At 46.0% G+C, this 18,754-nt stretch overlaps 1 protein-coding gene across 1 annotated transcript in view; it reads right to left on the reverse strand.

Moving 5' to 3' along the window:
• Positions 1-14,637: 14,637 nt before the first annotated feature.
• LOC113902088 (WD repeat-containing protein 49-like) overlaps positions 14,638-18,754 on the reverse strand; it is a 43,454-nt gene continuing 39,337 nt past the window's right edge. The window contains 1 exon segment of the mRNA XM_027557062.1: positions 14,638-14,845. Coding sequence (XP_027412863.1) covers positions 14,638-14,845 — 208 coding nt within the window.

The raw sequence follows: 18,754 nt of genomic DNA on the forward strand, positions 1-18,754 counted from the left end.
CAGTTTTGTCACTAATTTAAAAATGGGATGGGGGCAGCATGATACAAACTGAAAACCCAACTTCTTTGCTGTTTCCTACATACGCTATTTCTTTTGTAAATAAGAATGATCCCCACCCTGATCAAAAAGTAGCATATATTGATTACAAAAACTATAGAGTTAAATATAACTCATCTGCCACCCAGAAAAACAAACTCATATGGTGGTTCTTCCAGCCTTTCTCTCCTGAAAGTGGTGTGTGTCTTTTAAAGCTCTGTGTATCAGAGGATTTGGAAAAAATGGTCAGGTGTTCCATATACTCTTTTGGACTGGCCATGTGCCATGTGGGAGCTAGTTCCCTGACCAGGGATCAAACCTACACCCCCTACATTGGAAACACGGAGTTTTATTAACCTCTGGACCACCAGGGAATTTTTGGTCAGGTGTAAACCACTTCACTGTTGGTAATACTGAGTCCCATTATAAAAAGATACATACATAAAAATATTTTAACTGGTTCCAGTATGGGTGGGCTTTATCGTAGGCTAAACACTGCTGCAGTGAAACTTAGGACAAAACTGAGGCTGTGTTGAGGGTTGGGTAGGGAGAAGGCCTGCATACGTAGGGTGGATAACTGACAACCACACTGCACACCAATGTGCAGCAGTCCCCTCCCTCACCGGCAGTGGAGTTCATCTACCTGCTGCCACCCATGAGGTAAAGTAAATTTACAAGATCACATAGGAAGTTGATCAGAGTGTAAAGCCTACACTCAGGACAGCCATTCTACCCTAAGTGACATGTCTTCATTTGTGCAGTGATAACTTTCACACTCTAAATTTGCTCATTAGTGTTCCATGAATGGAATATTCATTCTCATTTGTAATGTTTAAACATCAGTTTTTTCATGAAGTGTTCTTAATCTTCCTTGTGGCTCAGATGGTAAAGAATCTGCCTGCAATGCAGGAGACATGGGTTCAATCCCTAGGTCAGGAAGATCCCCTGGAGAAGTGGGGTATGGCAACCCACTCCAGTACTCTTGTCTGCAGAATCCCATGGGTAGTGGAGCCTGGTGGGCTACAGTCCATGGGGTCCCAAAGAGTTGAACACGGCTGAGCAGCTAACACTTTCACTTTCTTTCATAAGGATCTTAACCATTCTCCAGGTAGTTAAACATTTTACCACTTTGTAATATCTTAAGTCTTGCCGTCTGGAACCTTACATTTATATGTTAATCTATGGGTTTTCATGGTTTTTCTTATGTTGTCTTAATGCATGTTAACATACATTCAGTGGGTATACATTTACCCGTTGAGAGGTGAATACAATTCTCTGTACAATAAGGAAGCTCATAAAGATTTTTAAAAGTATGAATGGAAAAACTTTTTTTCTTCTATCTATACCCAAATAGCGCCTTGTGATAATGGAGAAAGTACCTACCCAGTTGTAAATGGTCAGAAATTTTCTGTAGCATCACTTTTCTATAAATACGAAGCAGAATCTCAAAAAAAAAAAAAAATGGCTCAACTTGCTATAGTTTGCAGGCCTCAGAACCGCATTTTTGGCTGTGGGGTGAACACATTGTCACATTGACTATTTTGAGTACTTGTTAATATCATACTTAGTAATCACCTAGAATCCCCAGGACCTAGATCAGTTTGGATAAATGTTCTATTTAACAAAGGAGTAGATTTTATAATTTTCCTTTAGATTGTCACTTGAGGACTGTTTCTGGAACAGTCCTAGTCATTCTAGTAGTTGAACTTTGAACATTGAATCTGGTTCATCTTAAACACTGGTAAAGCCACAATTAACTTGCTTTCTTGGGTAATGTCCCCAAAACTGATTTGATTTCCATTGTCCTTGATTCCTTATCAGAAAGAAATGTAATATACCCCTCTATGAAGTAGCCTGTGGACAGTTAGACTTTCTGAAAGTAAAAATAAATTTCACAGTTAATGTGATCAATGACCACTCACTTTTTATGAGCAGCTTTTGAGAAAATTTTTTTGATATTAACCACTTGTCAATTTACATGCAGACTTCTGTCTTGCTTGTGTTTGCTGTGAAGGAATATCTTACTTTATGTAATCAGCACAAGACAGTCATGTCATAGTTTTATGGGGAACACTGAGTCTTAATGTTTGGAGAGATTCGTTTTCTCCTAGTGGGCAGGATGATGAGAAAGTTCCCCTATGCTGTTGCTATGCGCAGTGACTTTGTTGTGGTCTAATTTTTACTAGCCCTGGGTGCTTGCTAAAAGACAACTAGTGGTAAAGAACCTGCCTGCCAATGCAGGTGACATAAGAGACTCAGGTTTGATCCCTGGGTCGGGAAGATCCCCTGGAGGAGGAAATGGCAACCCACTTCAGTATTCTTCCCTGGAGAATCCCATGGACAGAGGAGCCTGGAGGGCTACACTCTGTGGGGTCGCAAAGAGTCGGACACGACTGAAGCAACTGAGCGCAATTGTTTTTGAGTCTGCATGTGGTCTTTGAACAATATAAGCATGTGTAGTGTAACTGAAAACTTTAGGATAAATTTAGCTTTGCTGGTCACTGGTGGTTTTACTTTCTTAGAATTGTAGTATAACATGGGCCCCTTAATTTTTCTGTGAAGGACTAGTGGTAGTATAGTGGACAGAGCACATTTTGGGGGTAGGAAAAGATTTGGTTTTTCATCCGAGAATCTAAACTTCTGCTCCCACCCCGACTGGCTCCAGCACTGTGGTTTTTAGGCAGATCACGTAACTTTTCTGAATCTCCATTTCCTCATCCAAATCTAGAGAACGTAAATTGAGTCTGTTTCTGATGTGGATTCCTCTAAGGCAGGGTCTTTCAGCCTCAGCTCTATTGATATTTTAATCTGGGTAATTATTAAAAAATTTAACACTCAACTTGTTTTTATGTAAAAATGGGATATTTTGTTCATCGTGGACTTTTTAACTTGAATTTTTAAAGTATAGTTGATTTACAATATTAGTTTCAGGTGTTCAACATAGTGATTCAAAATGTTTATAGATTATGCTCCATTTACCCTGGGGCTTCCCAGGTGATGCAGGGGTGAAGAATCCGCCTGCCAATGCAGGAGACGTGGATTTGATCCCTGGGTTGGGAAGATGCCCTAGAGTAGGAAATGGCAACTCACTCCAGTATTCGTGCCTGAAAAACCCTATGGACAGAGGAGCCTGGCAGGCTACAGTCCATGGGGTTGCAAAGAGTCAGACATGACTGAGCACATATGCGCCTTACATTCCATTTAAGGTTGCAACATTTTGGCTAGATTCCCTGTGCTGCACGATGTGTTCTGCTTGTTTATTATGAACAGTGGATTGTATGAGCCTGGTAGTTCTTTGTTGTGGGGGCCACCCTGAACACTGAGGCACGTTTAACAGCATCCCTGCCCTCCACCCACTGGAAGCCCTTGTTGAGACAACCACAAATGACCCTGTCCCTTGAGGACTTCAGCTCTAGGGAAAGTGGCTTTGGACATCAAAATCCTACACAAAGAGAAGGAAGTATACTGGCACTTACTGAATGCATTCTAGTGAGCCGGCTCTGTGCTCTTCCTCAGGGGTCATGATAATTCTCTCAACTCTTTTATTGGTGGGAAAGCGAGGTGAAAGGTCATCTGACCAAGTTAAAAGGTTAATCAGAACTTCTGACAGACTCCAAAGCCCACGTTCTTCTGTATGTGGTAGTAGAGTGACCATAGCATGCACTTACCCAGGCTGAGAAGTTGATCAGCACCGTCAACACACACTTTCATCCTCACTGAAGACTCTAAATGTTAAGTTCTCCAAATCTTTTATCTGAAATTACCTGTAAAGGTCAATCATGTTCAGCATTTGCTGTGTTTTCACCAGGCTGTACCCAGTTTTCCAACTCTGTACTTACATGAAACACTACAGCTTTTCTTTACTAAATAAATATTCTTAATCTGGTGTTTTCAAACCTGATCAAAATCAGAATCTTTCCTAGAGGAAAAAAAAAAAGTAAAATATCAGTGCATCAGAAGGAGGCGAGGAATTATTTATTGAATACTTTTGTTTGACAATTGCAATTGTTCCTTTGAAGAACAAGAAACAAGCTTGCCTTTTCTTTGACCGTTATATTAGAAATAGTGATTCACAATACTGGCTGTGTTTCAGAATTTCTCAGCGGCTTATAAAAATATAAACCTACCCTCAGAGATTCTGACTGAATTGGTCTGGATGGGAACGAAGCATCCAGATGACTGTAATGTATGAACTGAAGGACCACTGGACTGTGAGCCGTCCTATGTGATAACTGACATCTCAGCCCTAAGAACGAGAAGTTTCATTTATGATCATTGATGCTGTATTTGAAGGATAAACTGATGTGCTTATCCATTTATGTGTTTCTGTACTTAGCCTTTTCTCACTGGCTATAGATATTTACCACCCCTCACCCCAACAACTTCTGTACAAACATATCCTCCATCCCAGACATTTCCTACAAATATGGTTTTGTCTTTTATTATTAAAAATCAGTAAAGTGCAGAGAATCAGGAAACAACCCCCTCTGTACTGAGTCTTGACTCCAGCTGAGTTAGAAGGCAGTTAGGCTTCCCTAGTGCAGAGTACATCATGCGAAATACCAGGCTGGATGAAGCACAAGCTGGAATCAAGATTTCTGGGACAAATATCAATAACCTCAGATATGTAGATGACACCACCCTTATGGCAGAAAGGGAAGAAGAACTAAAAAGCCTCTTGATGAAGGTGAAAGAGGTGAGTGAAAAAGTTGGCTTAAAACTCAACAACATTCAGAAAACTAAGATCATGGCATCTGGTCCCATCAGTTCAGTTCAGTTGCTCAGTCATGTCTGACTCTTTTTGACCCCATGAATCACAGCACGCCAGGCCTCCCTCTCCATCACCAACTGCCGGACTCCACCCAAACCCATGTCAATTGAGTCGCTGATGCCATCCAACCATCTCATCCTCTGTCCTCCCCTTCTCCTCCTGCCCTCAATCTTTCCCAGCATCAGGGTCTTTTCAAGTGAGTCAGCTCTTCGCATCAGGTGGCCAAAGGATTGTAGTTTCAGCTTCAACATCAGTCCCACCAATGAACACCCAGGACTGATCTCCTTTAGGATGGACTGGTTGGATCTCTTTGCAGTCCAAGGGACTCTAGAGTCTTCTCCAACACTATAGTTCAAAAGCACCAATTCTTTGGTGCTCAGCGTTCTTTATAGTCCAACTCCCACATCCATACATGACCATTGGAAAAACCATAGCCTTGACTAGACAGACCTTTGTTGACAAAGTGATGTCTCTGCTTTTTAATACGCTGTCTATGTTGGTCATAACTTTCCTTCCAAGGAGTAAGCATCTTTTAATTTCATGGCTGCAATCACCATCTGCAGTGATTTTGGAGCCCAGAAAAAGTCAGCCACTGTTTCCACAGTTTCCCCATCTATTTGCCATAAAGTGATGGGACCAGATGCCATGATCTTAGTTTTCTGAATGCTGAGCTTTAAGCCAACTTTTTCACTCTCCTCTTTCACTTTCAAGAGGCTCTTCAGTTCTTCTTCACTTTCTGCCACAAGGGTGGTGTCATCTGTCTCTGAGGTTATTGATATTTCTCCCAGCAATCTTGATTCCAGCTTGGGCTTCCTCCAGCCATCACTTCATGGCAAATAGATGGGGAAACTTTACTTTTTGGGGCTCCAAAATCACTGCAGATGGTGACTGCAGCCATGAAATTAAAAGACTCTTGCTCCTTGGAAGAAAAGCTATGACCAACCTAGACAGCATATTAAAAAGCAGAGACATTACTTGACTGCCAAAGGTCTGTCTAGTCAAAGCTATGGTTTTTCCGGTGGTCATGTATGGATGTGAGAGTTGGCCTAAAGAAGCTGAGCACCGAAGAACTGATGCTTTGAACTGTAGTGTTGGAGAAGAATCTTGAGAGTCCCTTGGACTGCAAGGAGATCAAACCAGTCTGTCCTAAAGGAAATCAGTCCTGAATATTCATTGGAAGGACTGATGCTGAAGCTGAAACTCCAATACTTGGGCCACCTGATGAGAAGAACCCACTCATTGGAAAAGATACTGATGCTGGGAAAGATTGAAGGTGGGAGGATAAGGGGACAACGGAGGATGAGATGGTTGGATGGAATCACTGACACGATGAACATGAGTTTGAGCAAGCTCTGGGAGTTGGTGATGGACAGGGAAGCCTGGCAGTCCATGGGGTAGCAAAGAGTTGGACACTACTGAACTGAACTGAACTGAACAGTGGCTCAAATGGTAAAAAATCTGTCTGTGATGCGGGAGACCCAAGTTTGATCCCTAGGCTGGGAGATCTGGAAAAGGAAATGGTGACCCACTCCAGTGTTCTTGCCTGGAGCATTCCATGCACAGAGGAGCCTAACTGACTACAGTCCATGGGGTTGCAAAGAGTTGGACACGACTCAGTGACTAACGTACACACACACTGGATGGTAAAGTAAGTGTTTGTGTGGCTTTTTCATCAAGCACTCGTTGCTTTATGTTCTGGCTCCACTTTTTACACTCAGCACGGCCTTGGCGTTGGTTTTCCCAGGGCAGTTTCCTCTGTGAGATGGGTTTGTCTCTCTGTGAAGTGGTTGTGAGGATTAAAGGAGAAAAGTGTTTGGTGATGTTCAGTTCAGTTCAATTGCTCAGTCGTGTCTGACTCTTTGTGACCCCATGGATTGCAGCATGCCAGGCTTCCCTGTCCATCACTAACTCCTGGAGCCTGCTCAAACTCATGCCCATTGAGTCAATGATGCCATCCAACCATCTCATCCTCTGTTGTCCCCTTCTCCTCCTGCCTTCAATCTTTCCCAGCATCAGGGTCTTTTCCAATGAGTCAGCTCTTTGCATCAGGTGGCGAAAGTCTTGGAGTTTCAGCTTCAGCATCAGTCCTTCCAATGAATATTCAGGACTGATTTCCTTTAGGATTGACTGGTTTGATCTCCTTCCTCTCCAAGGGACTCTCAAGAGTCTTCTCCAACACCACAGTTCAAAAGCATCAATTCTTCTGCTCTCAGCTTTCTTTATGATCCAACTCTCACATCCATACATGACTACTGGAGAAACCATAGCTTTGACTAGACGGACCGTTGTAGGTCAAGTAATGTCTCTGCTTTTTAATATGCTGTCTAGGTTGGTCATAACTTTTCTTCCAAGGAGCCAGCGTCTTTTAATTGGTGATGTTGACGCAGGGCAGACACCCGGTGAAGGTTACCATAGCCATGACCGGAGGGCTCTGTCTTCTGTCTGGCCCTTGCTAGTTTTCTTTTCCACTGTCAGTGTATATCCTGTTTACTCCTCACCTCCCACCACTGCACACACACACAAACACACCAGTTTTTAAAAAAATTCTTCCCTTTAATGTTTTCTGTGGAAAGTGTGGCTTTTTAAATGACACAGGCAGTCAGCTCATGCCTTTCTTCCTGCTCGGTGAACCAACCAGCCACTCACTATGGATTTAGTGGAAACGCAGCATCTGCTTTCACTGCCCAGGGCTACCTCTCTGCTAACCACTTCCAGGCCAGGGAATGTTCGGAAAGCCAGATGGGGGGGGTCACAGATGTCTCTGGGGAATCTCGCCGACTTGACAGTCCATAAACAGGGGACAATATCTTCCCAGTTCCAAAGATGTGGTGATTGTCAGAATTGGTGGATTGTCTATTAACATAAAAACCTTCTCTGCAAGAGTCGCTTTGATAATCTTCTTTTCCTTTCAAATGATAACAGTCCCAGAGTAGCATTCTTTTTTTTTTTAATGCTCCACCTTTTAATTTAGAGAAGTTGAAAGCTTAGTGCACTGAACCCGGGACCAGTCACTGCAAGACTCACCCAACATCTTCACCACAAAGCTTCTTAGCATAGGGACCTCGTCTTCCCAGCAAGTCTGGTTTCAAGTCTGAGGACCCTCTTGTGGGCATGATAGTATTATCAGGTTCAATGTCCCCCAAATGTCCTCTACAACTATTTTTTTGGATTCCAGATACAATCAAGGATTATATGCTTCATTTGGTTGTCATAATCTGCTCAACACTTTTTAAAAATGAAACCAGTCTTGTTTCAGAATTTGGGGCGTTTTATAGCAATACTATAGGTGACTCAGTGGTAAAGAATCTGCCTGCTGAGCAGAAGATGCAGGTTTGGAGGAAATGGCAACCCGCACTAGTATTCATGCCTGGGAAATCCAGTGGACAGAGGAGCCTTGCAGGGTACAGGCCAAGGGGTTGCAAAGAGTTGGACACGACTTAGCAACTAAACAACAGCAAAAATAGCAGTACTAGATGTAAACGTTTTGCCTAAAGGATAGCTTTATTAGAAGAACTAGCAGATGGTCTTTATCAAATAATTTTTGTTAGTACTTGTATCCACTTAAATAGACAAAAGCAGCATTACATGTGGCTCATCAGCCAAAAGGTTCATATAAAATCTGTAGAATGTACTTGTTAAATTACATCTTTATAAAAGCCACTGGGTTGATCCAGTGATAAGGTCATAAACTTTCTTCCACTAGGACGCAATATATGACCAGGCATAAACAGTCCCAATGCTTAACAGCCACAAAAATAAGATCTAGGCCAACAAGGACTTATCGTATAGCACAGGGAACTCTGCTCAGTGTTCTATAATAACCTATATGGGAAAAGAATTTGAAAAAGGATAGATACTTGTATATGCATAACTGAATCCCTCTGCTGTACGCCTGAAACAGACACAACATTGCTAACCAACTATACTCCATATAACATAACAATTTTAATTATTTAAAAACTAGAATAGAAGATCTCTGCTTGACAATTGCTACTGTTTTAATGGAACATAGGTGTGTGTCCTGCACATAACTGGTCTGCACACTTCCCACGAACAGCTAATGTGTTCTGGTCACGCTCACCAGGAGTGCTTGTCTTCCTGGAATTTCTCTCTGCCCGGCAGCCCTGGGCCCTCTGGAGGGGCCGTTGCCTTCACGACACTAAGCAGGCCTCCAGGTTTATGGTGCATCATTAAAGAGCTTGCAAAACACAGAACACAAAACCCCTGCCCTTCCCCACTGTGCTTGCTGAAGTCTTGCTTCCTTGGTGGGACGGGAAGCCCCCAACAGACACACCTCCCTGTCTCAAAGAGTCCAGAGAACGTTTGTGATGGGGACCCTCCTGGGGACCAAATATGCTCAGGGGTGGGCTCTATAAGAGCTCGGCCACTGCCCTGCAAGTGGTGGGTGGGGTGGAGGGGAGGTCACTTCTCAGAACAGGGGGCTGCGGCTCCCAGAAGAGGAAACACACACACACCCCACTGGCCCCACCTCCCACAGCCAGACCCCTTTACTCCCTCCCTAGACCTCTCTCTCCCCAGGAATCCTGGCCAAACCTCCTGCCAACATCCCTTAACTCTCCCTGGGGAGCTCCCTTTGTGTCTGCTCCTGACTCAATGGGCATGAATCTGAGCAAACTCCAGGAGATAGTGAAGGACAAAGGAGCCTAGCTGGTGTGCTCAGTCCATGGGGCTACAAAGAGTCAGGCATGACTAAGCAACTAAACAATAGCAACAACAGTGATCCCTTTACATTTCTCTCTCCCAGTGCACTACGGACTCCTAAGATAGGAAGAGAGTTTCTTATACTATCCATGTCCTCCAGAGCTTAGGGTACAGCCTGATGCATAGGTGAAATGTTAACTAAAGGAATAAATGAAATAACAGGTGCTGGCCAGATACCACATTCTTTGCCTTCTTTTTTATTAAAAAATATATATTTATTTGGCTGTGCCAGGTCTTAGTTGCAGCACACAGGATTTTTTGTTTGTTTGTTTTTTAGTTACGGCATGTGGGATCTAGTTCCCCAACCAGGATTGAACCCCAGCTCCCTGCATCGGGAGCATGGAGTTTTAGCCACTGGACCGCCAGGGCTTCTCACATTCTTGAGAAGGAAAACCATGTTCCATTCTAGAAACCTTGGAGTCTGTATTCATTTCTGAGGCTGGCGTAACCAGTAAACACAAACTGTGTGGCTTAGAACAATAGAGATTTATTCTCCTACAGATCTGGAAGCCTGAAGTCTCAAATCAAGTTGTTGGTAGGCCCCGGTTCCCTCCAAGGGCAGAATTTCCCTTTCCTCCTTCAGCCTCTGGTGGCTCCAGGCATTCCCTGGCTTGTGTTCCCTCTCTTCCTCTGTTTCTCCCTCACCTTTTCCCTTTTGTGTCCCTGCCATCTCCCTTTGCCTCTCATAAGGACCCTGGCAATGGCCTTGGGGACCCACCTGGAAAATCCTTAGTAAAATCATCCCATGAGCCTGAATTAAACACACGTGCACAGACTTACTTCCCAATAGGGTCACATTCACAGCTTCCAGGAATTGGAACTTGTTATCTGTGGCTGGCCATGATTCAGTTCATACAGTGCTCCACCGTGAAAGAAAAAAATATTGCCTGTATCTTTCTTGCAATGTTTTCCTGCCTGTGCTTCACCAGAGAGACATCTCCCAGATGCAGTGTGCTTGCTTTGGTTTTGTCTAGGAAAATTAAGCTAGTAACATCTCTGATTGTCATAAAGATGCACACAGATGGCATCATTCTTCGTGAGAGTCCACAAATAGGAGGTAGAAGGAAGAAGGGAGGCTGATGGGTGAGTTTTAGGATGGGAGGTCCAGGAAGGTGTGATAAGCTACAAAATATTCTCTTGGGGTTCTTGAAACCGAGGGGAGGGTGGGCCCAGGTTTCACCTGAGCTCAGCAAGGGCGGGGGTGGGGGTAATGTGTGAGGGATGGAGGGAAGATGATGATGGTCCCTGGAAGGGGCCCCCAAGCAGTCAGGTTTCAGGAAACACAGAGTGGCCTCCAGGATCTAGAAGAATGATCCTGGCCCCATCCTGAATCTCAGAGGGACCAGACCACGCTTTCAGGAACTGTAGCCAGGCTCCCCCTGAGCATCTGGAGTGGAAAAAAGACCACAGTCCCTCCTTGATGGGCCCCTGTTTTCATTCTTTTTGGCCGCACCATGCAGCGGTGCAGGATTTTAGTCTCCCAACCAGGGATCAAACCCGCGCCCCCTGCAGTGGAAGCTCCAAGTGCTAATCACTTGACCTCCCGCAAGTCCTGATGGGGCCCTATTTTCTACCAAGTAGGGGTGGAAAAAACAAACAGCTTGTGTCCTGAGGCTTAGCCAAGAAGTGCTCCTTTGGGTTGTCCAGACAGGAGGAGAGAAGACAGTCTAATCCTATGGTACCACTGATTAGCGACCAGGATCCTGCCTAGCCTTCATCACTGATGGCAGGTCACTCACACCAGGACTGTCAGGCTCACAAACTTGGGGTCAGATCTGGGGAGGAGGAGGCAATTCCCCACTCAGGAACCAGGACAGACAAAGGTCAGATGTTCACTCCTTTGTTTCATGACTTTGCCCTGTTTTCTTCCAACAAGGCCAGACCAATTGGAAGCGGCATCTGGAATCCTGTTCGGCTTGATTTATAAGATAGGTTTCGCTCTGAACACCGCTGACTTTGTATAATGGTGTTATTTCCTCATGGGATTAGTTAACAGAGGCAACACAGCCCTCAGCGAAACAACGCTGAGCTCTCAGTTGAAAACAGTACCAGGCAGGCAGGCTAGGACCCTGAGGATTAAACTCTAAATGCTCTGGTTCAAAAATCAAGGATTAAAAATGAATATTTCATTAAAATAGAAATCCAGTTTAAAGGTTTATGAAAAGTAGGGTGGAAAAAGAGGTCTGGACAAGTTAGTCTGATTGCTCAAAGATCTAGAAACAGAGTAGGGAAACCTGTCTGCTCCCCCACTGCCTTTTTAACAGCTGAAGAAATTAAGGCAGAAGGATGAAGTCATAATTTGCTCTGGCCCATTAGCAAGTTGATGCCAGAGCTGGGACTGGGTCCCCTCTGTGCCTCTGGAGCCTGGATTCAGTGTGAAGGAGAAAACTCAGAATTCAAACCCAGGTTAGGAAGGAAGGAAGGAAAAGCAGACCGAGGGGGATGGGGAGGGAAGGGGTAGGCAGACAGAAACAGTCTCATAGTCCGAGACAATGCAACTTGATCATAGACTTTAAGGGACATGCAGAGGACTGTCTGTGCACCCAATGTCCTCTTCTTTTCTTTCTGGGTAACAGTGACCGCAGGGCCTTTTCATCCCCATGGCTCTATTTTTTTTTTTTTTAATTTTAATTTTTTGGCCCAGTGGCATGTGGGATCTTAATTCCCTGATCAGGGATCAAACCCTTGTCTCCTGCATTGGAAGCTCAAAGTCTTAATTGCTGAACCATCGGGGCAGCCCCAGAAGAGCCATTCTAAAGGAACCAGCCCCAGACTTCAGTTGGCTAGGCTGAAGTAAGTGCAAACCTGGGGATCTGCCAGCGAGTGCCTTTGCTAGGAACCTGGGACTTGGAACCTGAGAGAACTCGAAGTCCGTCTCTCTATGAAGCTAAGGCTGCAGATTAAACCTGGAGATTGTTGCGGCCCTGTTTCCTGCAACGTGGAGGGAACTGGTGTGCAGAGAGAAGACAGGCAGCACGGCAGGGGCGAGAGCTGAAAGGACAGTCCTGATGGGGTTTTTTAATTCCTAGTCATAGTTTTTCCCGAAGTTCTAGGAGTCTATATATATATATATATATATATATTGGCCTAAGTTTGTTTAGCTTGGATTTCCTTGTGGGTAAGTCCTCACTGATGTGAAGGTTCTCCATAAGCACGAGCTGGAAGGACCCAGGTCTGGATTCCTGGCTGATTGGGTCAGAAAGATCCTGGGGGAAATCAGACAATTTAACTTGGTAGCAGAGCAGCTGGCAATTCAGACACATGTGAACTGTCAGTCATGGTGGGGGTGGAGGCAGGGCTGGGATTCCTAAAAAGTGCCCAGTGAGGATCCAGTAGTCTTGGCAAGGATGGTCTGTCAAGGGGGATTGAAGTCCCTAAGTTTTTGAGGTGTGGGGTTAGAGGAGTCTGATAAATGAACAGGAAGTCAGGGCAATCTCGCCCCTAGTATTTGGGGGATCCAGGACAAGAGTACAGATGGAGACCTAGTTTTTAAACATTAAGTGTCAAGTTAACAAACTGTTAAATAAAATATTTAACACATGGTGAGTGTTCGGTCTTTCTACCTTGGCCATTCTGTGATGCCCCAGAAGGCCAGTTTGGACGTAGAATTCTTGGGGTCCTCATAGTTCCATGGCGGATATGGCAACGCACGGACAGTCGGCCCCTGGGTCCCAGCCCTTGGCTGGCCCTCCTTATCCCTGCACTGTGAGGACCTCAGCATGAATATGCAGGCACTCCCCAGCCAGAATGTCCAATATCTGTCTGCACCCAGCAAACACCGTCCCTCAGCCACCTTGAGAGCCTGGGACCGAGTAGTACTCTGTGGATGGACAGGTCCTGGGGAAGCTGCTCAGGCTCCGAACGTGGACTTGGGGTCACCTGGGCATGAGATCTCAAATTCCCGAGATCTGCAGCATGGTCTAAAAGTAGGTATAAGCTCTGGGGGGACGCTTCTCCTTGGTCCTGTAGAGCCCATGTCTAGTGAAATGGGCCTGGCTAGGACAGCACCGTCCTGCCCCTCTGAGAAGGGTAAGGTCATGGGCTGACCCAAGGCAGGTGAGTTGGTCCTAGAACATGCTGGACTGGGGGAGGCGGGCAGGAGGCTACCCAGCTGTGCTGTTGTGGGCTCTCTTTGCTACAAGGTCTTTGTAAAATGATGGCTCTGAGTCAGAGTAGAGATTAATAATCCACTGCTTGGGGCCAAACTTAGGTTTGAATTTTGAGGGCTTTTATCCCTTTGCTGTGTGATTTTGGGCAAAGTATTTAATTTCTCTGAGGACTGATTTTCTCATCTGTAAAGTGCAGACATACCCTGTCCAGGTGGCTTTGAGGATTAAATGATGTCCATGAAGAGATCAGCGCTCTGTAACCGACAGCAGCGGTGTTGTTATTCTTTTCCTACTATTGTTGAGATGGCTCACAGCTCTGAAGTGACTGCTCTAGGGCCATGCTTGGAAAGGAGAGACCCACTGGCCCTCCGATGTTATTCCCTCTTCTCCGAGAGTCACTGCTGTTGATAGTCAGGGGCCTGGGCTCTGATTTCCTTGTATCATTTACTTGACTGTGAACCACTGGCAAATCACTTTGCTTCCTGGAGCCTCAGTGTCCCTGTTGGAATAATGGGACAATAACAGCATCCGTTCCTGACGGTGCTATTAGGAGTGAGCGAGATGATCCATCTAAGATCTTAACCAAGGTTTGCCTGGCACAAAGCAGGCTTTCAAAGCTGTTATTTACTTTTCAACACCTCCCTTCTCTCTCCTGCTGTCCTCGGCCCAGCCGTGGGCAGCTGCTGTTGTGATATTCAGGGTTCTAGGGGAGCTGTTTCAGGACCCATTTGTCCTGGACAATCTTCACTCCATGGAATAATGGCTTCTGAGGAAGGAAGACCTTGAATCTGATTTGTTTGCTCAAGTCCAAGCTCTAATTGCTTTGGGAAAAGGCCCGTGTTGGCTGAAATCATTTCTTGTTTTGTTCTTTTTCGGCCCCTGTCAGGCAAAGCTTAATCTCAGTCAGACTTCTTGATTAACCGGGGAAGAAGAATTTGCCAAGGAAAGAAAACAGCAGGCTGGTTTCTTCAGAACTCAAATGAGGAAACTGCTATGTGATCAGTACGCTTTCTGGGCAGCTTCACTTCCTTCTTTTTCTTGTGTAAGAAAATCTAAGTTAAACGTATCTGCGCCAAGGATGGACAAATCCAGCTTCTCTGGGAGCACTGATAGGCAGGGGACCTGGTGGCACCGGAGGCTCTGGTAGATGCTGGGGGTCCCCGGTGCAGGTGTGCCCCGGGGAGGCTTGCTCTGCTCCAAGGGTGGCCTGGAGGAAAGGAAGCAGGTGAGTGCAGATTCCTCAGGCACCTGGGGGCTCACTGCTGCCCCCTGCTTCCACATAAGCCCTGGGTCGAGCACTGTGGGCCCCATCATCAAAGCATGTTGTCCACTTGCAAAGACATGTAAACACTGATTCTTTCTACTTGACCGCCCATCACCAGGTCTTTCCTCCTGTTGATCTCTGAACACATTGAAAAGCCATCTACTTCCACTTCTCAAACACCTTCCTTTCATGTCCAGGTCTCTACCACCATCACCTTTGCCCAGTTCTGTGCCAACCCAGCTCAGAGCTCCCAGAAGCTCCCCTTTCTGCCTTGCCTGGGGCCATGCTCTGCCTTTATTTCTCTCTCTCTCTTTAATTTTTAATTGGGGTAAAATATGCTTCCCTGGTGGTTCAGATAGTAAAAAAATTCTACCTCCAATGCAGGAGACCTGGATCCGATCCCTGGGGTGGGAAGATACCCTGAAGAAGGGAATGGCAACCCACTCCAGTATTCTTGCCTGGAGAGTCCATGGACAGAGAAGCCTGGTGGGCCACAGTCCATGGGGTTGCAGAGTTGGACATGACTGAGCGACTAACACAACGCAGAACATAAAATTTACCATCTTGGCCGCCTTAAGTGCACAGCTCTGTGGCGTTAAGTGCTTTCACATGGTCGTGCAACCATCACCACTGTCCATCTCTGAAACACTTGTCATCTTGCAAAACTGAAACTCTGTACTCAGTAAAAAAGAATTTGCCCTTCTCCTCCCCACTAGCCCCTGGCAATCACCATTCCACTTTTTAACTTTCTGTGAGTTTGACCACTCTAGAAACCTTGTGTAAGTGGAATCACACAGCATTTGTCCTTCTATAACTGGCTTATCTCCCTGAACACAATGTCCTCATGGCCCACCTGTGTTGTAGCAGCTCTTCCTTCTCTTAGGGTTTCCTTTGGAATGGCTGCATCCTACCCGTCTTCAGGGTCTGAGTGTGAACTCCTTTCTTCCAGGAGGCCTCCTCGACCCCTGCCACTGGTGCTCCCAAAATGCTCTGCACACGCCTTCAGGGAGATCCAGGCAGAGTAGGGGCGGAGCCCAGAGACCCCTCTGCCTTCCCGAGCACAGATCCTCAGAGCACAGGCTCCTCTGCTTTCCTGGCTATATCCCAGGGTCCCATCACAGGCCCATGCCCGGCAGAGCAGAGTGGAGCACAGCAAACAGTGCAGAGTGAATGCTGAACACACTTTTCCTAAAATATTCACTGACAGTTTCTAGTGACAATTTCTCACAAACCTTGAGACCAAATTAGCACATACTTGGCCCATCGGGGCCCGGGGAATCTTAACCAGCACAGGGTTTGTCTCTAAGACACAACTCTCCATCCGATCACTGATTCTCTGGCCTTTCCCTCCACCCTGCTCTGTTAGCACCCACAGCTTCTTGGGGAGCCCAGCGGTGTCTCCAGCCCTGAGTTCCAGGCGCAGTCCTCGTCACCCACTCGCCTCCTGGTGTGTGTTTTGGAGGTGGTCTCCCCGTCTGTCTCTCCTGGCCTCACTTCACCCTGCACAGCCTGGAAAGTGCCTACTCCTGGCCACCTCTCTACCCCTGTTCACTCCAGGAACCCTGGCCCTGGTGTGTCTCAGCAAGTAACACTGACGCCATCACGCAGGCCTGCCCTCTGGGGAGGAGTCCTCATTCCACAGTAATCTGCCCACTGCCAACAGCTTCTACTTCCTTCTTTCCTATGCTCATACAGAAGCCCTTCTCCAAGGCCTGATCCTTTCACTGTGGGGGAGTGGACAGACGGTGGGGCCATGTTCCTGCCTTCCCATTGACCAGTGGTTTAACTTTAGGCAAATCACAATTCATCCCTAAGGCTTGGTTTCCTCATCGTAGGTGGAGATAACAAGGAGTATGTACCACACAGACTTCGAGAATGATCTTACGATTACTGAGGGGAAGGATGGGAGGAAGGGATAGTTAGGTAGTTTGGGATGGACATGTACACACTGCTGTGTTTAAAATGGATAACCAGGGGCTTCCTTGGTGGTTCAGTGTAAAGCATCTGTCTGCCAATGCAGGAGACATGGGTTCAATCCCTGATCCAGGAAGATGTCACATGTCATGGAGCAGTTAATTCTAGGAGCCACAACTATTGAGCCGGTGCTCTAGAGCCTGGGAGCCGCAACTCCTGAGCCCACATGTCACAGTTACTGAAGCCTGTACACCCTAGAGCCCGTGCTCTGCAATAAAAGAAGCCACCACAGTGAGAAGCCCACGCACCATTAGGGAGTAGCCCTGACTCGCCACAACTAGAAAAAAGCCCACGTGTAACAACAAAGACCCAGCACAGCCAAAAATAAATAAAAATTAAAAACTAAAATGAAGTGAAATAAAATGGGTAATCAATAAGGATCGACTGTATACACAAGGAACTCTGCTCAATGTTATGTGGCATTCCGGATGGGAGGGGAGTTTAGGGGAGAATGGATACCTGTATGACCCAGTCCCTTTGCTGTTTGCTTGAAACTATCACAACACTGTTTGTTAATTGGCTAAACTCCAATACAAAATAAAATTAAAGATAAAAAGGAGTGCTTCCCCAGAAGCCTGTGAGGATGAAGCCAAGTCATGGAGCAGTTCCCCACCTTGCTGTCAGGTATGGGCCTGGTGGAAGACTCTGGACAGGGGTTGACCCTGGAGGAGGCCGGTGCTGTTGGAGGAGGTCGGGCTGCATGGAGGTGGAGCTGGGCAGGTGAGGTAACGCTAACCTGGGAGACTAAGCATGAAGACACCACCTGCCTCCTCCCACGTTTTCCCTCCCTGGCCTCCGTGCTGTGGCCAAGCTCTCCACGGAAAGCATCCATCTGATTTCTAGGGACTCCTTGCTGCTCAGGGGATCACGTGTGGTGGACACTCTGCTGACTGAACTGATGGCCTGACTGACTCTGTAAACACCCTGCGAAATGCCCACAGAATGCTCTAGACACTCACGTCTGCTAGATGGTACTTCTGCTCCCAAAGGCTGGGGGTTGAGTCATGTACTTAACAAGAATCAGCTGTGTTTGCTCCCAAACTTGTGAATGCCAGTTGTACATTTTATTGTGATCATAAACGTATTTAAACAAAATGAAAATTGATGAGATTAGTGTGAAAGAACTTTGTGAAAACTAAGATGAATACTTGGAAAAGACTAGATGAAGGGTCATGTTGAATTGAGGATAGATGAGACAACTGTTAAAGCTTGAGGGAAATTATAAAGATAAAAAACTAGAAGTCTAGTGCTCTCTCATTGCTTTGCAAATATCTTTAAGTTCTAGCTCTACTTTAAAAAAAGCAGAAACTGAAAACGATAAATAATGCATTTATGGCAGACTGTGCTGAACTTGCCTCTTATGCGAAGAAAAAGCCTTGGCCCTACATCAAAAGATTGGGGATGACTGTACGTTCTACTCTTGCAAATTGAAGTAAAATGTTTACAGGATGTACATATCATGTTTTAATGGCCCCTTGCTTTAAAATCTGTATTTTTAAATTAACCCGACAAGCACTGGTATTGATCCAGCTGGGTGAGAGGGTTTCTGCCATTCAGCCTCCTGTTTGGGGCCCTCCAAGCAGCCCCATTCTGGCCTCACTCACTGCATACATCTCCCACTTTCCCTTCCACTCATTTAGCCCCTCACTGAAGATTGACTGAGAATCAGAACCAGCTCTGAGTTCAGAGCCGACTTCTCTTGCTGTCTCTACCTGGAGAGGGTGGAAGCAGGAGAGTGTAAGAGTGTGCCTGGCCCCTCCTGCTGCATGGGAGCTGCTTGTCTGTGGTGTTGTGGAGTCTTTCCCCACCTGACAGCCCACCGCACTTTCAGTGCTTTGGATAGAATTGGGTCCCAGCCCGAATTCACATGTTGAAGCC

The sequence above is a fragment of the Bos indicus x Bos taurus genome, chromosome 12, assembly GCF_003369695.1.
Source record: "Bos indicus x Bos taurus breed Angus x Brahman F1 hybrid chromosome 12, Bos_hybrid_MaternalHap_v2.0, whole genome shotgun sequence".
Taxonomy (NCBI): Eukaryota; Metazoa; Chordata; class Mammalia; order Artiodactyla; family Bovidae; genus Bos; species Bos indicus x Bos taurus.